General features: G+C 42.9%; 1 protein-coding gene across 1 annotated transcript; it reads left to right on the top strand.

Moving 5' to 3' along the window:
* Positions 1-1,218: 1,218 nt before the first annotated feature.
* On the top strand, positions 1,219-25,297 carry PDGFRA (platelet-derived growth factor receptor, alpha polypeptide). The gene is made up of 22 exons (XM_010151011.1): positions 1,219-1,267; positions 2,632-2,946; positions 5,981-6,244; positions 6,962-7,092; positions 8,450-8,621; positions 8,725-8,914; positions 9,429-9,544; positions 10,026-10,152; positions 10,865-11,058; positions 11,510-11,604; positions 11,715-11,847; positions 15,747-15,851; positions 16,514-16,624; positions 16,903-17,056; positions 18,130-18,296; positions 19,453-19,568; positions 20,120-20,242; positions 20,856-20,967; positions 22,715-22,814; positions 22,926-23,031; positions 23,726-23,961; positions 25,150-25,297. Exons 1-22 carry the CDS (start codon positions 1,219-1,221, stop codon positions 25,295-25,297), a joined length of 3,264 nt encoding a protein of 1,087 aa, XP_010149313.1.

The following is a 25,297-nucleotide window of genomic DNA, read 5'->3' on the forward strand; positions in this document are numbered from 1 at the left end:
AAGCACTCCTTGGCATGCTGTAAGCATTTAACTCCCCTGTGGCACTGGCACAATTGTAAAAACTGGATGTAACTGTGCTTTCCTATCTCAGCATTGGGAGCTGAATACCAGAAGGTGGGTAGGAACTCTCCAGAACCTTTGAAAAGTGGTCTCTGTCTTGGCACATCATCCTTTATTTTACGCCTTGGTCTGTGTTTCAGATTAGGGGCTGTTCCATGCAGACATTTATAAATCTGTATTGGCTTCAGGCCAAATCCAGTTACTATAAAAGTCATCAACTAAACATCCATTGATTTCAATGGGAGCTGGGGTTGTAGGAGCTTCTCCTTTGGAAATTATCTAGCAGGCTGCTTGAGAGTTTTAAGTAGAAATGTCATTAGATGGCACAAAAATTACATAGCTGCTTATTGCTACTACTGCCTCTTCAAGACTGAGGCTTTAGGATTATGTGTTTGAAAACTAAAATTATCGCGTGTGTTCCGTGACTCTTCACACTGCTGGGGAGAAGAGATGCTCTGCGAATGGCAGTGCCGGCCTACAGTCTGTCGTGGATTTATTCCATTAGTAAACTTCAGCATATGTTTTAAATAGCATGTCTCTCGATCAAGGGAATTCCTGCTAAATAAGCAATAAACACTATTGTATTGCATTGTACTCTGTAAGCTATATATATATACATATGTACAATGGCAGAACAAAAATATCACTCAGGATTGCCCTGTTTGTCATAAAAGTAGATTTTAAATATACTTTTTCTCCCATAAAAGCTGCTAGCAGCTAAGAGGTCAGAATTTGCTGCATAAAGTCATTGCATCCTCACCGACGTCTGTGAGGGTACCCCATCTGTGCAGGGGTGTTTGCATGGGCTCGGTCCTGGGGGCTGCAGTGAGCATCCGAGCGGTTTGCAGGCTGTTCGGGACAGGGATGTGCCAGGACTTGGCTCCTTACACTGCCGGTGGAGAGAAGGGGCTACAGTGCCTTAGCTCCATTCCCTGTGCCGGTGATGTGTCTGCGGTCCCACGTACCTCATGGGCGGTGGTGGCACGCACCTCAACAGGCTGTGGGCATGAACCAGGGTCCCAGGGCCTTTTCTCTCCGTGGCTCTGCAGAGTGCTGTGCAATGGCACTGCAGGAGAGGTGTTCTGCAAACCCTCATACCGTTTTCAGTCCGCTAACTGTCTCCCTTTTGCCTTCTCTCTGTTTTAGTTGTTGGGAGCTATGGGTACTTCCCCATGGATGTTCCTGATCCTGGGATGTTTTCTCACAGGTAATGTTCCTCAGTCCTCAAAGCCTCCTCACCCCTACTCCTTCCTTATTTAAGCTTGCTTTCACGGTGCCCACGGTACCAAATGCCAAACGGTCGCCAGCTCGATTCTCCTGCCCTCTCCTTCGGTAGGCTGAGACAGGAACTACCCAGCCGATGGTGCTTTTGCTAGCCTGTGCCGGCCAGTTTGGCACCCGTACAGCTCCTCTGACCTGCCTGTGCAGGGAAAGTGAGCCTGCCTCCCTCCAGCTGTCCCAGCCTTGCCCCACTGGGGTTTCTCCAGCAGCGTGGGGCCAGCAAGGCTGCCTGTGTGGGCTCCCCGCATCCTCCCACGCCACCTAACCACCCTCGCCGGGGCTGCCTGACGCGCCTCCCAACATCTGCCGAGCGAATGCTGCTGGGAGGGGAGGGCAGGGTTTGCCACAGGGTGCCAAATATAGAAAGGGCCTGTAGACCGAGGTAACACGTGCCGGAGTGGGAAACTCGTTTCAAAGGCAGTCTGGATTCCTGTTGCTGGTTTATTGCACAGAGCCCACTTTCACACTGTGTGCCTAAGTGCTTGTTTATCGTGGCCTACCCTATCTGTTTTGTACAGGCCATTCGATAGCCTGAAAGACCAAATCTGTTGCCCTGGTGAATTCCCCAATTTTTTTAGGGTGTGGATCCTCTCCTTTTCTTTCTCAGAGTTGGACATGCACCAGGCCACCTACAAATTACCTAGGCTTGCAAACCTTCGCCCCTAACTGTAGATTGCATCTGAAAACCAGTGCCATCTACCACATCTAGTTCAGTGAATTACAATTTTATTTGGCTATAAACCTTCTGTACTTTTTGGCTAGTGGTAGACCTGATGCACAAAGATTGGATTTAAGCCCCTGCTCTGTCCCTTTGCAGAAATGGAAGCCAGATGTAAAATGCAGGTGTTGGTCTTGGGAAATGGTTTATAACTTTCAGTTGTGAGCTTACTTGAAGTTTGACCGAAGGGCAGGTTTCCTGATCATTGCTCTAAGGACTTGGTGACCCAGCAGTCAGGGTGTGGGATTCACTGCTCTGCGGGGGGGTGATGCCCACATCTGGGGCTGGGAAGCTGAGGTGTGGCTTGGGAGCCACCTCTAACTTCACCTCTGTCTCTCACCTCTTGATTTGACAAACAAGTCAGCAAGCAAACACTTAGCATTTCAAAGGGAAGCCTTTTGCTGCCCTTTGGACAAAGCTCTGGCTTTCAACAAGAGCAAATTTCCTGGGACATCAGCATGTCTGAAATGCTCAGAAAAACAACTGCTCTGGATCCACTCTGTTTTCTTTTGCATCCTCGTGCTGAGGCTGTTCTGTGTGTTCACATGCTATTTATTCTTGTATTTTTGCAGGACCGTTCCTAACATTTTGCCAGCTTCCTCTGCCGACTATTGTTCCCAATACGAATGAAATGGTGGTACAGCTGAATTCCAATTTCACACTCAAATGCTCTGGAGACAGCGAAGTCAGCTGGCAGTACCCAGTGACCGAGGGAAGCCACAGGATAGACATTAGACATGAAGAAAACAACAGTGGCCTGTTTGTGACGGTGCTCGAAGTAGGAAATGCCACAGCCGCTCATACGGGCTTGTACGTTTGCTATTACAACCACACGCAAGTGGAGGATGGGGAAGTGGAAGGGAAGGACATCTACATCTACGTGCCTGGTAAGCGGGGGATGCCGCAGTCGTACCCACAGGATGGATGGGAGGGCTGAACCGTGGATGTTCAGAAGAGGCGTATTGCTGGTGGCAGTTTGTTCTCAGAGGAAGATAAGTGACCCCAGGGCCTTTTCCTAAAGTGTAAATCAAGACCAGCCCCTGTGAGTCTATGGATATGTTCCTCTTTCTTTCTACTGTTTTTCACTTTTTGGTAAGGGTTTTAGTTCTCAAGAAGAGGAATGAATTCAACCACAGAGCTGAGGTCTTGTGGCAATGAGGGGCTGGGAAGTAGCCCTTGGTGGCCAGGTTACTTCAGCTGTGGGAACATGCCCAGCCTTCAGGTTTGCCTGGCCCCTAGGTGGGGATCGACGCCAGCCCCAGTCCCTTCAGGCGTGACTTGGGTGGATATTTTGGGACTTGTACCAACCAGATCAGTGCCATGTCTGACACTAAAGCAGTTGCTGGATGAGGAAGGCCATATCTTGTTCTTAACCTGATTTAAGCTTGAACAGAGAATTGGAAAAAGCTCATGTATGCACAGGGACTGGGAAGAAGCATAAAACAATGGAGACATCTTGGGGGTGGCTGTCACGAGGGAGGGTGGAACAAGAAGTGTTATTGCTGGCCGGTCTGACGCAAGATTAAAAATATGGTTCTACCATGCAGAGCCCTGTAATTTTCAGAGCAAACACAGCCTTCCCAGGCCCTGCGCCGCCTTTCTCTTTAGTGGTGGAAAACCTGTTGGACCCAAAAGAAATGGCATCCCTTCTTTTCGGAAGTCACTATCCCCAGCTTTGCCCTCCCATCTCTTTGCTCTGACTGGAAAGCTGTTGAAAGGCTTTCCACGCTTTCCATGGGATGAAGATCTTTATTGTCATAGCTGAGATAGGCAGCAGAGGCTGAACCACAGTGTTTGTAAAACCCCGTCTGGATGTTTCCCCAGCGTTGGCTGGGGTTCAGGGGATGCGTGGCACAACTGCAGGGCCAGAAAAGACCAAGCCAGTAGATTTGCAGTAAATATTTTGACCAGGAAACAAAAGAGAGAAGAAGAGATTGCAAACTGTGCTGTAAAACTGCAGTATGTTGTGAAGGATATGATGCCTGCAACAGCAAGGAAGGCTGTGAAAGGGGAAAAAGTCAGGAAGCAATAAAAGGACTTTTTTTAATGGCTATTTTGCAGTGGCATTAAGTTTTTGCAGTTCATGATGTGTGATTCGAGGACAGTGATTCTTCCAAAACTACTTCTGATTCTTCCAAGACTGCTTCTTCATTTCTCACAACAATTGTATCGCTTGCGTTCATTCTTGGAGCAAGATGTCTCACCGGAGGCTGCAGGCTTTGGCACACGTATCTCAATTTCCAAACAGCTCTAACCAAATCACCAGAAGATGTTGTTGGTGTTAAGCAGCCTTGTAACTCACTCAGTGAAGGAATATACAGGCAAGAGATGGAAGATTTCTTCAAGAGGGCTTTTTGGTTTGGTTTTCAAAAGCCACCAGACATTAGCCTACCAGATTTTCAGGGCAGAGACACCCTGTAATTTTTTTTCCACTCGCTAACCATCAAGATGTCATAAATGCAGAAACATATCCTTTTCTCCAAATTACAGAGAATGTTTCTGTTTCCACTATAAACTGTCTTTACAATTGTTTTTCCTGTAATGAATTAGAAGGGCAATGGGTGGCAGCAACCCACTTTAGCCAAGAAGGATTACGTTGAGACTTCACACAGTATCCTATTTTCACTAACAGCGCACAGAAAACCAAACTAGGTGAATCCTGTTTCTGGTTTAAATTACAGTGGGAAAATGAATACATGGAGTTGGCAGCATCTTTGGGATGGAGCGCTGTGTTTGGAATATTGCTACAAAGAGCCTGCCAGTGCAGCAGAAAGTCTATTGTTGGAGGGATTTGGGTTGCTATTTATTAAATTTTATTATAAAGCTTCACACAGAAGCTTCAGGCTAGCAGGGATTATTTGTTAATTCTGAATGGCCAAACGGAGATAGTTTGAGGGCTGTGCTTTTTAAGTTGGTTATGTTATGCAATTATGCTTTAAACTCTGACTTTGAATTGGCTGGATAGGAAAGTTGGCATGTATTTTGTTGACCTTAAAAGAATTAAAACTACCAGGTGTTTGTTTGCTTTTCTTTCTGGTTGAATACCATATTTTGAAAACCACATGCTGCGACCATAATTGCCTATGTCTCATAACTATAATGTTGGACATGTTAGAAATACATGAAGATAAGTACCTTGTACTATTTTTGATGAAATGTGGCTTTAATGGTGTTCAACATAAACAATAGGAAACTAATTTCTACTTTTTGACATTGAAAGTGTTCAAATTTTTTTCTTCTTTTCATTTTTTCCCCTGCTTATATGTTGATTAGGGAACAGCTGCCATTACCAAAGGAAAAAATAATCTAACTGAAGAAAATGAGTGATTTTTGCCAATAAAAGGCAGGATCTGTAATAAATTTTTGTGTAGAGTGAATGTTGGACCTAAGTGCAAAATCTGTGTCATGAAAACAGGATGTTTAAGTCCAAATTCTTCCCTAAGATCTTTTCTGTACATAGATCTTGATAGAGGTGTTTCTGATATAGTGAATTCAACTTTGCCTTAGTAAAGCAGTTGCATGAATCTTTTCACACCCAGTCATGTTATTCTTGCCTCTTGTCACTTAATATCCTTTTCCCCTCACTGTAGGAATATCTTAGAACCAGGTCTAGGGGGAACAATAATACTCAGTGGGGTTTTTTTTTAATATTTTGTGTTTTTCATTCTGCATCCTGAATCGTCACAAAGGAGCCCAAGCCCTTCCTTGTTCAGTGCTTGAGTCTCGCTACACGTCACATCAAATAGCAAAAATGAGATGATGTATGCAATTAGCATGCCCTACCTCTGAAAAGGAAAGTACTGTACTGGTTTCAGTCATGATCTATGAGCAGTCATTGATATCTAGTTTTTGTACATGGACTTAGTACAAATAAGATAGTGTTTAAGATAGTGTTTCATTACCTCTTGGTTTTTTTTACAGACCCAGACATGCCTTTTGTTCCTTCTATACCAGAAGACCAGTTCATCCTAGTAGAAGAAGGTGACCCCACCATTATCCCTTGTCGGACAAGTGACCCAAGTTCTCAAGTGACTTTAATTAACAGTTTAGACAAGGCTGTCTATGCTTTCTATGACAGCAAACAAGGCTTCATGGGGAATTTCCCTGCGGGCTCATACACGTGCAAAACAATGGTCAAAGATGTGGAATTCAAGTCTGAGGAGTTCCTCATTTATATTTTAAGAGGTATTTATTTTTGTTCATTTATTAAAAAAAAAAAAAGTAATAATGTTCAGCCCAGTTCTTTCCTCACACTGTAACACCCATATTAGTACCAGCATCACAGGGTTATGTCTGATATTTCCGCAATGATGAGCGCCTTGCTCCTCTGGCAGTACTGCCAGTCACTTAGGTGCTAGTTTACTTAGACCTGACATACAATTTTGTTGAGAATAAACTGTCCTTAACTTTATCCCCTCTCTCAAATAGCTGCAAGAAAAGTCTTCTGCAATCCATGAAATATAACTTAAAAGACTGATGTTTCCCAGTGGCTTCAAATCACAGGACTCTGGGTAGCCTGAAAAAACCAGAATGATTCAAATATTTTGAAAATAAGGTTTTTATTGTCCAGCAAGGAATTCTCTGAGACAGACACTGATTAATAAAATGAGAAATTGCTTTTACACTGAACATCTTTTCACAGAGGCATTTGAGATAGGAAATTCCAATTGAAATTTTCTGAATGGATCAGTTCTTTGTAGGATTGAATTCAATACCTGTATGCTTCATGCTTTAAATACACATTGTTTATATTAGTATGAACCAGCAGTGCCTTCACAGAATTTTCTAGGTATTTCCTCAGTAGAGGAAGTGAAATGGAAATCTCCCTCTGAAATCATACCATGTGAAAAATGTGTACTTTTAAAATCTAAATTTGCTCTCCTTCTCTCTCTCTTCTCTCAGCCACTTCACAGCTGCCGGTTGAAATTGAAGCTCTTAAAACTGTCTACAAAACAGGCGAGACCATCGTAGTAACTTGTGTGGTCTTTGACAATGAGGTGGTTAATTTACAGTGGAATTACCCTGGGAAAGTGGTAAACATCTCTCTTTTTATTTTATTTTTGGTTTGAATGTTTGTAGTTACTTATTGGGGAAGAAGGTGGGATTGTAAAATCTTAATCTTCTTCAAATGAGGACAGCTAGGGAGAGAAAAGAAAGTAATTTCTTTTACTTTTAGGTTGTGACACAAGAACGTTGGTCCCAAAATTTAGAGTTTGCTGTTAGTAAGTATGCAAAGCGTGAGAGGAAGGTGAGGTGAGACTAGGAGTCCATCCTCCAAGGGAGGAATGCTGCCTCTCAGGACTAGTGCTGGTTCACAAAAAGCAATGTTGTGGAAATAGATCTAGGGGTGTGTCAGGCATCTACACAGAGCGCTGTTCTTGGAGGTCTGAAACTCTAAAGTGGCTCTCTTAAACCCTGGACTCTTGGGCATAATAAAGGACAATGAAGAGTCAAGTTCAGGTTCTTAATTGTTCCTCACTGTGCAGGTGTTAATTGAAATGACACTTACAGCAGTGTAATTACCCACTAATGAGAACTACCTAGTAAGAATGTTTTCAAACTTGTGGAGAACCTCAGGAATTTTCAAACTGGCGTAACATCCTTCTGGAGTGAAAATTTTTATTCAATGAAACCTGGTAAGAGCCAGTCCCAGACAATGGAGAATTTCAGAGTATTCCCTGTAAAAAGCCTGATCACTGAAGGGATGGTGTAGTTGAAGTGACTACCTAGTTGTGACCCCAAATACCACCTTCTATTTAAGTTAAAAGCCCAAAAGGAAAAATTATTTGAGAAGGTTTTGTTCTGTTTTCCATATTAAACACCATAATTGCTGCTCTATGTCCCCTTTCCAAGCTAGCCCCAACTTATGATTTTTCAGTCCAGCCTGTCATGATAACATGGTCTGCCATTCTCACCACCCTTTTTCTTGCAGGGGTCTTCACCTTGCTAATAAATTATTACGGTTTTGAGAGCAGACAGAAAATAGCATCTAGCAACTAGTTACTTTTTGTCTGGTGGAGTGGATAAAAATTCACCCTACTTCATGGGAAACGAACAAAGAAAAGTTAAAAAAACCCCACCCCACAGCTTTTATGTTTGAGAAGAAGGTAGCACGTAAACGATAAAACAGAGTATTTTGTTTCAAGTGAAAAAAAAAAAGAGCTCTTAATCTCCTCACCCTTCTGTGCCTGACCCCCCAAAAGGCGTATTTTTACAGACACAAATTTTATGCCTGTGGCTGAAAGGTACATCCCTGACTGAGTAAAGAAGTCTTCTGCCATACAGGGTTTAGATGGTTGCTTTTAATCCAGTGGCATCACAGATCCTCAACGGTGTGTTTTCAGCTCAGTTTACTTAAGTAAGGTCTTTTTTTCCTTCTCCAAACTACAGAAAGAAAAAGGTCTGATAAAACTTGATGATATCAAAGTCCCATCACAGAAGCTGGTTTACACCTTGACCATTCCTGAGGCATCAGTGAAAGACACAGGGGATTATGAATGTACTGCTCGGCATGCAACCAAGGAGGTCAAGGAAAATAAGAAAGTAGTCATTACAGTTCATGGTATAGTCTGATTTTAGTGTCCAAAAATTATTAACGTGTTGGAAAACACCATTCTTGAGAAATGCTGCACAGCATGGTTTACGCAAGGCTTTTCCATTTACAGACAAGGGCTTTGTTCACTTGGAGCCTCAGTTTAGCCCCCTGGAAGCTGTCAATCTCCACGAAGTCAAAAACTTTGTCGTCGATGTGCAGGCATACCCAGCACCAAAAATGTACTGGTTGAAAGATAACATGACTCTAATTGAAAATCTGACTGAGATTGTTACTAGTTCCAACAGAGTCCAGGAAACAAGGTAAAAATATTCTTCTGACGTTTATGTTGCCACGCTGTCTTGAGTTTTGCCCCCAGAAACCTGGGCACAGCTCGTGCTCTCTTTTTCCACCTCAGTTTGTTGCTTTTTTCTCAGGGGCATCTGAAAATATTTTCTTTGTTTTCTGCTCTAAAAGATGATGTCTAATCTGTCTCTTCTTATTCCCTTCGTAACATCAGCTTCTCCAAAATAGCAATCTTGGTTTCCGAGCACTAAGCCTCTTCAGTCCCTCCAATGTCTCCAATATTTCTAGATATTTCCAATAATATCAGGGGTTTTGCCAGATCCCTGAAGAATATAACTATGCCCACTTGTTTCTCAGTTGCGTTTTGATAGTTATTTAGGGCTTGAGTAATGATTTTAGTTAAAAGCATGCTAGAAACTCTAAATGTCACAACATTATAATCTCTCCATAGCCACATTACATCATGCACCAAAGTGATTTTTTTTTAAATGCCTACTTTAAAAACACAAACAAAACTTCTCATTCCTTCAGGTTTCAGAGTATATTAAAATTGATCCGGGCCAAGGAAGAAGACAGCGGATACTATACTTTGGTTGCTGAAAATGAAGATGAAATTAAAAGATATACCTTCTCCTTGCTAATACAAGGTAAGGAGCCCCAAATCCTTGCCCACCAGAACTGATGGCACAGAACAAAGACTTGAGACACTTAAACATCGGATTGCATGGAGAATTGACTTAAGAAAGGCGGGAAGTGGCGTGTCCAAAGGAATGCGTTCGTGCTGAGTCCTTGGAGTTCTTTTTACCCTAATCCTGGCTTTCACTTCTGCGCTGGCCTTGGGCCAAAAAGAAACTTTATCCTCCTGCCTAAGCTATTCCAGCTGACAGCGGGGATGATAGCTCATTTAGTATGACATGTGGACGTGGCATAACCACAGCACTTTCTTCTCATGGCTCTGGCCTAGGATCCACTCTCTGCTGTAGGACATGAGGACCTCCTGGTTGAGCCCAGGTCTCTAGCTGTTGCTAAGCTGTTGGCCAAACAATACCTGCCCTGGTTTGTTTGAAATTTCAGGCTGCTTTTGTAGACCCTGATGAGTATTTTAACAAACTCCTGACTCCTTCCCAGTTCCAGCCCTGATCTTAGACCTCGTGGACGATCACCACGGCTCAGCAGGGGGGCAGATGGTGAAGTGCTTGGCAGAGGGGACCCCGCTTCCTGATGTGGAATGGCTGGTTTGCAAGGACATTAAGAAGTAAGAGGAACATGTGCTTTCTTACCTAAATTTTGACTTGTTCTGTCCTTGTTTAGCCTAACATTATTAGTTACTGTACCATGTTTTCCTCATCAAAGGCCAGTAAGCTCTAGATAATTTTTTTCTTTTTAGAGGCATGTTGCTTATATTTCAAGAGAGGTTGTCAGTGCCCTTCCTATAGGAGAAGACACAATGATTCAGGCATTTTCTCTCATAAAAGGTTTGTGTTCAATAAACTCAGAAGTTCTCACAGTCCCAAGATGTAGCTGTTCTTCCAACCAGGGAGTTCTTATAATTTCACAGATAGCTCCACCTGCCTCATTAATAATCTTGAGTGCTTCTAAATTTTCACTTGTAACTATTTTGCCTCTATTTATAATTTTCACCTTCAGAGTATTTGAAGGATTAAGGAGAAATAGAGATCTGTTGAGTACTGTAAGTCTATGGAATACGCAGTGACACCAAGATCTATCTATACCAGACCTGCTGGGCTGCATTGTCATGCCATCAAAGTAGTAGCATTGAGGATCATAAGGCAAATTATTCGGAGGGAAGAAAGATGTAGGCTTTTCACAGAGGTGGTCTTAAGCATTTCTGGTCCTTAAAATGATTGTTGTCAGAAGAAATAGGGAGAGGTGACTGCTGTTCTGTTCAATCTTCTTTATCCATACCTATGCCCAAATCCTATTTCCACTGTTATTCTTCCCTGCAGGTGCAGCAACGACACCTCATGGACTCTTCTGACTAACAATATCTCTGATATACACATGGAGGCCCACCTAGATGAGAAAAACATGGTGGAAAGCCAGGTGACCTTCCAGAAAGTAGAGGAAACTCTGGCTGTACGATGTGTGGCAAGGAACGACCTAGGTGCTGTTACTCGGGAACTGAAGCTGGTGGCTCCCAGTGAGTTTGCTTTGTCCTCCTGTGAGAGTATGGCAGCCGGTTTAGCCTCTCCCTAGATAAAAATAGATAAAAATGTGATTTTTTTGATATAAAAATAAATGGAAATGGATTTTTTTCCACCCTGGGACATCTGAGGATGAGGCATTCTACAGGTCTTTATTATGCATCTGGTTTTTGCTTTTATGTCATTCCATGGTTCATTTCATCATTTTACGGCCACTGGCTATGGGATGTTCTTCTAGTCAATCTCTGCCAAATATTTGGTTTTAAAACAGGAAGGCAGAGCAGCTCTGGGCTTGGAAAGGCTTTACAGCCACCAGCCTCAGGAGCTGCTCTTGCCATATCTGCAGGACACAGGAACAGTGATGGTACGGGAGGTGGGTGTCTTGTGCCTATGTCATTGTTCCTCATGGCTCAGGAGGAAAATATGGTCTGTCTTTTTACTCCACAGCCTTGCGATCAGAACTAACGGTGGCTGCTGCAGTCTTAGTGCTGTTAGTGATTGTGATAATTTCACTGATTGTCCTGGTCATCATATGGAAACAGGTAATGTAGGAAAGTATTTCAGTATGGGTGCTGAGCCCCACTGGGTTTTGATCTGCTCTGAAGTCAAGCACAAGACTAATGGTTGGTTTTGCATCCAATGTGCTTTGCAGAAGCCGAGGTATGAGATAAGATGGAGAGTCATTGAATCCATCAGCCCTGATGGCCATGAATACATCTATGTGGACCCAATGCAACTGCCTTATGACTCCAGATGGGAGTTTCCTCGAGACGGGTTAGTGCTTGGTAAGTTTCCTCTGAGAGACTAATTCCATCCTCCTCTGCTGTGGAAGGACTATTAAGGATAACGCTGAGGTCTCTGCTGCCAGGATTTATGATGTAACTCACGGCCATGAAAGCTAGAGCCTCTCTGTACCTGTCTGTTCTCCTCAATTCTCCTACCACATCCTCCTCTCCTCCTGCAGTGGTGTGAGCATTGAGCTCCCTGTATTAGTGTCTCCCACAGCTCCATTCCAGCTCTCCTCCGCCTGCCCACCTCCACATGGTTTAGGGGTCCCCTCCCAGCATTACATTCTTTTTTCAACACTCAGTTCTGCTAAGGCATAAACAAGTTCATCAGCATTTTTTATTTGCAAGACATTCATATACTCATGTTTAGAGGCCAAAGGAAATCTGCAAGTAGTTATGTAGTTTATGTAGTAAAATATTAAAAAAAAAACCCTTGTTAATCCACAATGTGCATATATCAGTGCTGAGTAACTTTGTAAACTATTTTTGTGGCCACTGTCCTTCCTTCACCATCTACTTTCTTGCTTTGCTATCCCTGCATTGGAATTCATCCAGAATTCTGTTAGTAGTCGCTTTTTCAGGGCTGGCCCAATCTGTCACTTGTATCAATTGAAAGTGTAATGAGTCTAGAAAATTTTAATGTTTTATCCAGATAGGGATTTAAATGTACAAGGTTTCCTTCTCTTGGTGGTATCTGTGTGCTGAGTTGTATCACAAAATACAGGAGAAAAGGTGAAATATGTTTTTTTGTTTGATATATTTTAAGAAACACACTCCCCTGTTGTAGTTCTCCTTCCCACATCACAGAGAAAGCACTGATGTTAATTCTTGAAAGAAGCAGCACAAAAATTTCTGGTTCAGGAATGATATCCTTTAATTAAATTCATGTTGCTAATTGAAAACTAGAGGAGGGTGAATATTTAATGAAATCATTTTATTACAACCCAGACTTTAATTATATGCCTTAATAGGATTTGTCAGATCTGAGTTGTTAACAGACCACCACTGTGACTTTGTTTCCCTCTGACTCATGAGCATCAGCCGACTTCTATGCCTTCCTATTTCCAAGTATATTCAGGATACTCAGGGCTTTAAAAACTAATGCTACACATCCTTTTAGCGATCTGGATTGCACAAGCATTCTTCTCGGCACGGTTAACGTTTACCCGCTGGCAGTTTTGCCACATGAAAGGCTCGGTGGTGGTGACCTCTCTTGTTTCTGGGGCTGATAATTCTGGTTTGTGTGGGTTTTCTCTTGTCCAAGTGGGAGATGGCGGCAGCAGGGCAGTTACACCTTTAGCTCAGAGAGGCTCTGAAGCAGGTTACAAAACCATTTTGGCTCAGTTAGATGAGCATTTCCCATCCCAGCTGTGTAATCCAGCTGGCATTCATTTGTTTCTTCTAGCTAGTAGTGCCTGGAGTGCAGTGCTGCTTTAAATGCCAACTCTGAACCTTGGCTGGATAGAGATTCAATTGATACATTTGGGTTACACTGCAAATTTCCCTTTGCTATCACCCCTCCGCGACCTATGTAGTGCGCTGCTGTTTAAAGCGCTCAGCAGCCAATGCAGGGGTAGGAGATGCAGAACAGAATGAGAAGTGTGACAATGCAGCGAGCTGTTTGCATGCTGCTGCCTTCTCCTGGCTCTGCTGAGAAGTGGCGAGGTCCCAGCAAAGATCTGGACCACCTCCTTCCGCTGAGATGGCAGAGGGCAGGGCCTTTTGGGGAGTGAGGTCTGGGTGCTGTTCTTTCTTGGGGTGGCTGTAGGGAGGTGGCAGAATTGCTCCCATCGCTTCCCAGCAAGCCACCCATTTCTCCTGGTGTCCTTAATGAAATGAAATGCTGGTCTGACATAGAATCAGGCCCAACCCAGTTTGCAAAATTCGCATTAAGATTCAAGTTACACAGCATTTAGGGACGTGGTACCTAATTTCTCCTGAGCCTAGAAAAGGGATGTGGATTATAAAATTTGCCACTTGTTTGGCTTTTGATTGGACCAATAGTTACGGTTTAATTTCGGGTAGGCTGATCATCCCAGTTCAATTTTAGCGTGAGAAGGATCCAGTTGATAAGGTTGTGTCCGGAACAAATTCACAGGTTTCACCTTTATAAACATGCTATAATTTTGGGCTCCAGTGAAGGCCTCGACACCAAGAATGTGATGGTAGTGCAGATGCCTCCGGCTCTTAAGCAGTCAACTCCCACCTGGCTCCAAAATTCAAGTGTAAAACACATGGGGTTTGGGCTATGTCTGTGGAGAGGGGTGAAGAGGGGAAACAGCAGCGATGGCTCTCCGCCACTCCGGAAACGCTCTGACCGTCTCCACATGCACCTCGGCTCAGCAGAGGTGTTGGAGCAGGAGACGTGTACCTCGTGCTCAGCCGACAGTATGGTTTGGGGAGGAATTGCCTTGTGAAGACAAGGAGATCAAGGAGCACCAGCAAATGCCATCACATTCTGAAGCGCTGCATCCTGCCATGTGGCTCCCAGACCTTCGGTCTGAAAAGTTTCAGGGGCCAAATTTCAGACTCAGGTTGTTTGAATTAGTCTGAAATTTAGTGGGAAGCTTTCTCACATCCTGACTGGGAAGAATAGCCTTGGGAGCACGGGAATCATGAAAAGAAATCACATATTTTTTGTGTGCATGACAAACTACACTGTCATGGTCTTGGAGAGGTTCTTCGGGGCTAACTCGGCTAAGCATACTTTAACTGTTTCTTGGGATTGTTAATGCTCCAGGTAGCGTTTGGCTGGAAAATTTCTTTTAAAAGCATTTGTACCATAAAAGTGGGAGCTGTAGCTAGAGGATAACAGAAACATATGGCATTGCATGCCAGGTAGCACCTTCAGAAGCATAAAAGGTGACAAGTTCAAACTGCAAATGAACAGCTGAGACAAAATGCTGTATATCTCCATGGTAAAAGTCACTGATAATTTTTCCTGTGCTGGAAGTTAAACAAGTAACATAAAATACAGAGCTTGTCAGGAATATGAAAATATCCTGGCATCTAAAGCTCATACACAGGGTTTTTTCACTAAGTGTTGCCTAAATGAACTTGCTTTTCAATATGGAACCTATGAAATATATTATTTTGGAGTATGTTTGTGCAGTTCATATTTCTCTAAAAATCTCACTCAATCTGTGCACAATTCTGCACACACGATACGATATTCGAAAATCTTTGTCTAAATTGGTTTGTGGGAAGAATAAAGTGTGTATAAACATTAGCCATTTCATTACAGCACTTGGAAATTTGCAATAAAAATTCATTCAAGCATCTGAAACACACTTGTATGTTATACTTCAGAGAAGCTTCCCCTCATATGTGATCAGCATGTATTTCAGCTTCTTGCAGATCACTGATGGTCCTGCCTGTCTATTTCTAAATGTGCTGCTGATGTGCTTCAGTTTATCTTACTGCTGCATGTATCCAGCCTTGAGATAACAGCCTGAAACTACAGCTAAGGAGTTCAATTCAGATTTTTAAGTAAAGGGCACAGGTGTAGGTGCTGACTGAGGCAGAGAGTTCAGCTTAATCATAGGAAAATCTGTGTTCAGAAAGGATATTGAGGAAGTCAGGGCAGAATGGGAGATGAATTTGAATGAGTCAAGTTGCTCCTCAGGATCCCTTTACAACAAGCTCCCAAGTGCAGATGTCTTCCTGATGTTTGCTTGCTTGTTTTCATTTAAGAATTGTACCTAATGACAGCATTTCTTTAAAATAAATTTGCCTTTTCTGCTTAACAACAACAGAAATAATACTAATAGCAATGGTCTGGCTAAGTGAGTGTGCTCTTTCCACACAAGAATCCCAACACATAGAGGAATGGCAGCGGGAAACAAGGTAAATTGCTGTTACTTTCTGAAATAAACAATGCTCTCTCTTGTGTTCAGGTCGCATCCTTGGTTCTGGTGCGTTCGGAAAAGTAGTTGAAGGGACTGCATACGGACTGAGTCGCTCTCAACCGGTGATGAAAGTAGCTGTGAAAATGCTGAAACGTAAGTTGTCGCGGTTCCATTTCCCAAGCAAGGTAGGGCATGTTGCACAGGGTTATTTAATCATTGCTTGTGTATAAATAGATTCTCTGTACCTGAAGTAGAAAATGAACTGTGGAATGGGTGAAATTTAAAATGATAGTTTTCTTCACAGCATTTCAAGACTGGAAGTATCTAGAGTTCTGAAAACATCCCAAGTTTGGTTTTAGCTGTACGGTCAGTAGCAGCCACAATAACTCAGAAAAGATAAAATAACCATGAATGTTTGTGAACAAATGAAAGCAATACAGCAAAGAATAGGCAGGTCTCGTGTGAGAACCTTAAGTTCAGTGAAGATTTCCCGGTTCATGAGAGCTGATTTTGGAGGAATCATGAGGACCTTTCCTGTGTTGAAACTAGCAGCTTGTAAAGTGCCTCTGTGCCACCTGGGCAATCCATTGTATTCCTGGAGAGGGAAAAACAGACTGGGTCAGCTATTGAGCTGCATCAAATGAGTCATTTATTAGTGACTCCTCTCCAAGTCTTAAGAAAACCCCTTGTCAGGTAAAGGAGACGGTCTTCAAGAAACCATGGTAGCAATGTTCTAATGGGGGCAAGCAAGGAGAAATTATTATAATGAAAATGGTGATTGCTCTCACTGAGTGGCTGGTGTGTCTCTTCAACAGCTACAGCCAGATCCAGTGAAAAACAAGCACTCATGTCTGAACTGAAGATAATGACACATCTTGGCCCCCACCTGAATATTGTGAATCTGCTTGGAGCTTGTACAAAATCAGGTGGGTTTGACTGACAAAACGAAGGTTTGCTGTGGAGCCATCATTCTACTGTTTAACAAGCACACATATTTCAAGTAAAAAGATTTAAAAATAAATATAAGCAAAGAAAAGGTTTCACAAACCTACTTGATATCTGGTAGTAGTTGCAGGCATAACTTGCTAATAAGAATGTATTAACCCACAATACATTTTTTATATTCTATTTCCTACTATTTTTGGAGATTTTTTTTTTTTTTAAACTACACTCATCAATGTATTATTTTGCTTTATTTCATCAGGTCCTATTTACATCATCACTGAATACTGCTTTTATGGTGATTTGGTGAACTACCTGCATAAGAACAGGGACAATTTCCTGAGCCGACACCCAGAGAAGCCAAAGAAGGATTTGGATATCTTTGGGATGAACCCAGCTGATGAAAGCACAAGAAGGTGGGAAAAAAGGAAAAACAAATATATGACCTGCAACTTAAGGAAATATTACTAATCCTTACTCCATCCCCCTCATTGTTTGGTTTAGAGCCCTCCCTTATTCACTTTTATTTATCAGGTTTCATAGATCTGGGAAGGTTTCAGTACATTTGTTCAGTCTCCTTGACGTGTCCTAGATCTATGTGTAGAGACACCTGCAGTCCCAGCACCACTGTGGGTTCTCCATAGACATCCTGAGGTCCCACAGAACATTTCTATTAATAAAGCATGGCCCAGTGTTCTTCTTTTCTGTAAAAACATCCTTTTGCCTCTACCTACCCAAGCTTTAAAAGTGAAGTGCTACTACCTGGTTTCCTTGTTTCCCTGCTGGGGAATTTCTCTTGGCTAAAATTCCTTCCCTTCAAACAACCTGGCAGTGTTCTCTAAGCTCAAGTACTCTCCTCTATCTACTGATGGTGTAGCCAGTCTCAGTAGTTTCCTTATGGTTAGTGTTCATCCCATAGCTTTTTCCAGATGGCAGTGGAGGAAATTTGTCATCATACATTCAGTAATAAAGCAAGTTTATAAAATTAGCCAGGATTTAGAAGGTGAACAGAGATCCCTTCAAAATACCACTCAGGCAAATAGATCAACCGAGTCGGTAGCTGAGTACAGGCAGGACTATCCATCTGAGCGTGGATTTGCTCAGCAGGGCTGTATTTGGTGCCACCCGTCTGGGTGAATAAATTACATCCAGCATTTGGAATACCTTGGGCTAAAAGCCCTAGGTAATAACACTTGAATTCAGTGGGATTTTGGGAAGAAGTTAGACAATGCATATTTACATACCTGACTGTTGCCAAAAGGATGAGTTTGAAGCACTTGTGTTTGAGTACAGTGATACACGGTAACACGTACTAACATGTGATAATGCATGGTTAGGTTGTAATACGTGTTGTATTCCCTATCAGGAAGACAGCTCTTGTATTTCACAGTGATACAACCGTACACCCTAAGAGATCTACAGGATATTGTGGCAGGGAAGATACCTGGGCAATACCAGCTGATAAACCTGTATTTTTTTCCAATTTCAGTTATGTGATATTATCATTTGAAAACACTGGAGAATACATGGACATGAAACAAGCTGATACCACTCAGTATGTGCCAATGCTGGAAAGGAAGGAGGGATCTAAATACTCTGATATTCAGAGATCTGTGTACGATCGGCCTGCTTCATATAAGAAGAAATCTATGTCAGGTAACATAGAATTGTCCCTTCTGCATACATCATCAATACAAATAATTATTGCATAAACGCGTACCATATTTCTGCCCTCTGTATGGGTGTAAACTACTCAGTGGTGTTCTGCAAGTGTGTGAGTAGAAGCTATAAGCTAAAAGCTTATGCTTGTGTTCTTTATTATGCTCTGTGGAGAGGGCTGGGTGATCCTGGAGCAGGAGGGGTCCAGTTGCATATTTGCTTCCGCATTAAAGAGCTGAGGGGTTGTGCTCTGCACCAGGGCTGTAGGCACCCTTCGGAGGCAGGGATTTTATCAGTCTTGTGGTGTGCAAGATTTTGAGCAATAGCGATGAACAGTAATAATAGTAAATATATATTGCCCTTTTTCCACTTATATTTCACATTAACTGATACTTACCAAACGCAGAACACTCCCAAATACTTTCCTGGATTATGTAATGAAGATAATGGAGACATCCCATTCCTTAGCCCTGTTCTCAGAAACCAAATATGCTTTGCTTTAAAAATAGGCACCGTCACTTCTGCCTGTAGGGCTTAGAAACTGAACCTTATCCAGTACCAAATTTACATGGCAGACTAATGTACTCATACTGCGTGCGAGGACAGTCGGGGTAAATGAATCACTGGATTTTGACTAGTTTTTTTGCTGACAACTTTCATAAAATAATAAGAACTGTTGCCATAGAATTCCTGACCCTTTTTGTTGGTACTGGATGAGTCCCAGTGAATACTTGCTAGGAAACATAACAGTGTTTAGCAAAAGTAAAAGGATAAGAATGTACATGCATGAACAAAAACCTAATGAAGGCACCACCTCTAAATAAATGTTTTTGTACCACACACCGAGTATTGTAAACAACCTGTAAAACACTTCAGTGGGCCTTTTTAACTTCAACTTTTCCTGCCGTTCTCTGGGGAAAAAAATACAGACAGGAGAAAAACCAAACCCTATGCTTAATACTGGATGTTTTTAAGAATGCAGGATGTGTCAGTGAGTGATGCAGACATTACAAGTGGTTAGTTATTATGAAAAGGCTGGTTTGGTCATGGTACTCTGCTAAAGTCATCAGCTCAGAATCATGATAGGTAGGGGGAAATAAGTGTTGATTTCACACTCCACAACACAAATAGATTTTTCTCTCTTTTTCAATAGAATCAGAAGTCAAAAACCTTCTTTCAGATGACAGTTCGGAGGGCCTGAGCCTACTGGATTTGTTAAGCTTCACCTACCAGGTTGCACGGGGAATGGAATTCTTGGCTTCTAAAAATGTAAGTAAATAAAAGAGTAAGATAAAATATAAGAAAGTGTAGAAATGTCTTCATCTCCAACTATGGGTTTCAATTTAGATTCTGAAAACACAGCATGATATAATATTCTTTTTGGGGTTGTAAACAGCTTTCACACTGACAACTGAGATCACCATGGTTGGAAAAAATCAGAGCAGCAATCCTCTTCTCCCATTGCAGCCTGTGACACTCATGGAGCCAGCATGCCTGAGGTTGTGGTGGATATAAGCAGGGTCTGGGTTGAGGATCCATGCAGTCACAGACAGGCATGGTCAGAAGCGTAGACATATCATTAGTAGCTGATGGGTAGAAGGGAAAAGAGTGGCATCACTTTTGCCTTCTCCCCACTGCAGCACACCTGCATGAGCCTCCCTGCCCCTGCTAGCAGGGCAGTACAGGTGCCTGTTCAGTAGAAGGTCTTGTTAAGACTGTGCCCAAAAAAGTCAACAGATCTTTTTCAGGGAAATTTTGCGAGGGAAATGGCTCCTGTGGAATTAGCACGTCCTTAAACAACTGAATTTCTCTCCACACAGTGTGTGCACCGTGACTTGGCAGCTCGTAATGTCCTCCTGGCTCAAGGAAAAATCGTGAAGATTTGTGACTTTGGGCTGGCTAGAGACATCATGCATGATTCCAACTATGTCTCCAAGGGCAGCGTATGTACTTCTTAATCTCCCGAGCTCTGCTTTAACTGAAACGAGAGGTGTCAGTTTTAAATGCTGCTTAATGTTCTCCCCATTCAGTGTCGGTTACACTAATTGACCATCGGGATGAATGCTCTTGAGAACAAATTTTCTTCAGTTCATTAGTTCCTGTAACTTTCCTGATTCTGCTTTAAAGCTGAAGAGCACTTGGCCACGCTTAGTATTTCACAGGCTTACAGTTTAATTGACAAGTTTTGTGACTGGATAAATTATTAAGGAACTGTCACTGTGATATGTAGAGTAGTGGCACCGTCGGTCAATGAGGTATCAGATCCAGGTGGCTGTGCCAGCTTTTGTATCATACCTTCAATCAGCCTGGTCATTTGCCAGTAATAAAATGAATACAGTTATGGCTTAATTAGTTTTTGTGGGGAGCAAATAGTTGCATTCCTTCTAATCCTTCTACCTCTGTGCTACATGGAATTAAAAATAAACAGTAACGAGGTTAACACAACTTCTCTTGTTAGAGAAAAGTTAATCCTGGCTATCAAACAACAGTTGTAATGTGAAGCATTTCTTTAATGATTAATGTGTGTGGTTTGGGGTTTCTTTCTTTTTGCCACAGACTTTCCTCCCAGTAAAATGGATGGCACCTGAAAGCATTTTTGACAATCTGTACACAACATTAAGTGATGTCTGGTCTTATGGCATTCTGCTGTGGGAAATATTTTCTCTTGGTATGTACTGTGAACCCTTTCTTATGTGTAGTGATTAAGCTTTTTCAGTTCAAGCTGTTCTACATAAGGTATTTCAAATTCTACAGTAAAAATATATGTGTGAAATCAACTGTTAGTTATTCTTCTACATGGCATTTTGGATCCCAACGTTAGGTGTGAAGTAAAACGTCCATACTCTCCCCAAGTTCTCCTTGGATTTTCTTTTTCCCCCAAGATACCTTTTTTTTTTTTTTTGGATAGAAAGCTGAAAGCACTGGGTGAAAAGCTTTTGTGGAAAAGTATTTGTGTAGTGCCCCAGGATGGATTTTCTGGCTAATATGAGAAGGAACATGCTTCCCCCTTGCAACAGGGTGCCTGGGGCTGCAGCCCAGCCCGGCAGCTGGTTTGAAACAGTCTCTTCATACACGTTTCCAAAGATCCCGTCTTAGTCCCATTAGAGAATGAAAACAAATGTCAATCTTCTGGGAGGCTGATTTCTCATTTCCAGGTCAGCACTGTTCACACAGTTGGTTTATGGCAGCACAAAGTGGTTATGACAATGTATAGCAGTTACAGACAATGTACAGTTCCCAGCTGGGAACAGCCTGGCTCTTTCCCCACCTGATTAATTAGCCTCCTGGGCGGGTGGCTGGCCGGCTTCACCAAGCGTGCATTGCCCAGATTTGCTTGGAGCAGAATGAATCACACCTGTATGGTATCTACTCCTGCCCCATGGCAACCCCAACTTAATGTTATTTTCTAGAACAAGTTGTCATACAGCTACTTCTCAGAAAACAGCTGTTACGCTGCTATTTATGGTATTGATTACTGTAATCTCGGGGCATCATAGGATCCTGTAAATATCCATTCACCAGCATCCCTGGGAGGCATGGGAGTGCTGTTGGATAGCTCAGGAACTGAGGCATAGCTAAGCCTGTGCCTCACTGCCCTACCTGTAAGGAAGGTTCTGAAGCCCAGTTTTAGGTGAAAATCCTGCTCGTGAAAGGGCTGAGGCATAAATATTACAGTATGCCCCCTCTGCCTGCGAAAGATGTTTCTCAGGAAGCAAAACATACCCTCAGCAGCTTATTAAGAAAGTCAACTTGCTGTGACATCTTGCTGCAACACTGACTTCGGCTCGAATGATCCTTTTACACATCAGCGATGTCTCTATGCTGAGGCCTCAAATGATCGCTTAACTGTGTCAGCTCAAGGGCCGAGTCCAAAATTTTCAACAACCCATGGCCCGACATGGTAGCTGTGGGAAAACTTGGATATGGAGAGGACTGGCTCACACTAAGGCTTTGCCTTTACAGCCCAGATGGGGCAAGTAACTGAGACCACGTCACCCTCAGCTGTCATGCAGGTGCCAAAGGCAATAAAACCAGACAGAGCAAGTGGCTTACCTAAGGTCATACAGAAAGTCAGTGGCAGACCAGATGGGCCAAATGCAGGCTGATGACCTGATCTGGGTATCATCCAACCTCTGTGCCCTGTTAATACATTCTATAAACACTGTAAAGGGATTTTTTTTTCCCAACAATTTTTTTTTTTTTTTCCTAAGTGGTACCTACTTCAGTCTTTCCTAGCCAACATTTCACATCAGGGTTTAATGTGGACAAGACAGTAGCTCTGATGTGAAACGTTGGCTAGGAAAGATTAATTTTGATGGCATGTCAAATTCTAGTGCTAACACTTTTTGACATGAACAGCAAGACAGTATTTGGGAACTCTGCATGGGTAATATTTTTTTCTCTTTTATGTGCAGGTGGCACACCGTATCCTGGCATGATGGTTGACTCTACTTTCTACAATAAGATCAAGAGTGGATATCGAATGGCCAAACCCGATCACGCTACCAATGAAGTGTACGTGTGCATTGGCTTTGCCACACCAGACAATCGTCACCAGACAATTTTGGCTTTAGTTTCTAATTTTCCTTTGCAAGTTGGTTAAGTTGGTTTCCATCTTATTTGCAGGTATGAGATCATGGTGAAGTGCTGGAACAGTGAACCAGAGAAAAGACCTTCTTTTTACCATTTGAGTGAAATTGTGGAGAGCTTGTTGCCTGGAGAATACAAAAAGGTTTGCTCTCTGGAATTTTCTGTGTTTTCTACATACTGTTTTAGAGGGAATTATGAATGTTGTTCCAACCATCAGAGCCATGAGCACTGAACTGGTACATCCTAACCTACATGAATTACGTGATTCAGGCAGGGACACTGCACATTCAGTTTCTTCATGCAAGCTTACTGAGAGAAGCAGTTCTGCCGTATTAGCTGGGAAGCAGAACTCTCAGTTTCTAATGGAATCCTACGAACTCATTTTTTTCTAGTGGAGAATGGGATCATATATTTTCACAAGATTTTCTAGGCTGTGAAAGAATTCTAGAAAAGGGACTACTTGGCCCATGTGTATAATCTCCCTAAGTCCCTCTTTGGTCCCTGACACCAGCAAGTTTTCCCTTCATACTTCTGATACTTCTGGAGAAGTTCTGCCTGCCTCATCATTCAGTGTTTCATTTGCCCACCTACCTTCACTCCCTTCCACCTCTCCCTGCACCTCTTTCACATCTATTTGTCTGCTCTGTGCTGCTACACTCACTCCTACATCATCTAAAACTTACATGTCACTTCTCCCTTCAAATCACTTGAAGATGCTGGGCTTCTCTGTCCTGTGTTGCCAGCTCATAGGGCAGAATATTTGCTGGATTAATGAGTCACAGAAGAAAGAAGCCTTAGTGAATAACATCTAATGGGTTTGAAATTAATATTTTCAGAGCTACGAGAAGATTCACCTGGACTTCCTCAAAAGTGATCACCCAGCTGTCACACGCATGAGAGGAGACTGTGACAATGCTTACATTGGGGTCACCTACAAGAATGAAGACAAGTTGAAGGACAGGGAGAGCGGATTTGATGAGCAGAGGCTGAGTGCTGACAGTGGGTACATCATCCCCCTGCCTGACATTGACCCTGTTTCTGAAGATGAACTTGGCAAAAGGAACAGGCACAGGTAGGCACAGTTTAGACATCATGTAGCCCATAGACACCATTCAGGATCATGTGGGGCAATGTGCATTAACACCTTTTAGCATCCTATTCTGCAAATGGTTATTGGGAAGGTCCCACATGACTGGCCACAGTATGACTGGCCACAGTGTTTGCAGTGCGGAAAAACTAATTCTGCCTCTTTTGTGACTGCTAGGGAACGGGGACTGTTGGAAGGGTGCTCCTGTGTGTCACTGGGACTCCCTTGCCAGCTTGGACAAGTCCCAGCAACTGGCTGGTGGCTCTGTGGGCACATTTTGCCCCTACAGCTCAATGCCTTGGAGCTGCATATGAGATAGAATCATAGAACCATAGAATGGTTTGGGTTGGAAAGGACCTTAAAGCCCATCCAGTTCCAACCCCCTGCCATGGGCAGGGACACCTTCCACTAGACCAGGTTGCTCCAAGCCTCATCCAGCCTGGCCTTGAACACTTCCAGGGATGGGGCATCCACAGCTTCTCTGGGCAACCTGTCCCAGTGCCTCACCACCCTCTCTGTGAAGAACTTCTTCCTGATATCCAATCTAAACCTCCCCACTTTCAATTTAAACCCGTTACCCCTTGTCCTGTCACTACAGGCCCTTGTAAAAAGTCCCCCCCCAGCTTCCTTGTAGCCCCTTCAGGTACTGGAAGGTGCAATAATGTCTCCCCGGAGCCTTCTCTTCTCCAGGCTGAACAAGCCCAACTCTCTCAGCCTGTCCCCATAGCAGAGGTGCTCCAGCCCTCTGAGCATCTTCGTGGCCTCCTCTGGAAGCGTTCCAACTGGTCTATATCCTTAGATCCCTAGATCTCAAGGGATTGATTTGTTCTGTATAACAATAGCCCCAGAATTTGGGAAAAGATGTTTTTAATATCTTCCATAGTATTCTTTTCATTGACAGTGTGATATCCAGGACTTTCTACTACCTCCTTATCAGTTTGCATGACTGATGCCACTACAGCACAACATCATAACTCTTACTGTGAATGGCAGGGGTTTAATCCAACACTTAATTCATAGTATATAGAATGAGCAACCTAGAAACTTTTTTTTCCCTTGTGCTGTGGGTCAGAAAGCATGCAGGGAGGGGGTGTTCAGTTCTGCTAGAGACTAGTGTCCTTACCCAGCCACATGCGCTGTGTATTTTATCTCTGAGATGTTTGTCTCTTCCAGTTCACAGACATCCGAAGAAAGTGCTATTGAAACTGGTTCCAGTAGCTCTACTTTTATCAAGAGAGAGGACGAGACCATTGAGGACATTGACATGATGGACGACATTGGGATCGACTCCTCAGACCTGGTGGAGGACAGCTTCCTGTAA

This window comes from Eurypyga helias, unplaced genomic scaffold, assembly GCF_000690775.1.
Source record: "Eurypyga helias isolate BGI_N326 unplaced genomic scaffold, ASM69077v1 scaffold11194, whole genome shotgun sequence".
In the NCBI taxonomy this organism is placed as follows: domain Eukaryota; kingdom Metazoa; phylum Chordata; class Aves; order Eurypygiformes; family Eurypygidae; genus Eurypyga; species Eurypyga helias.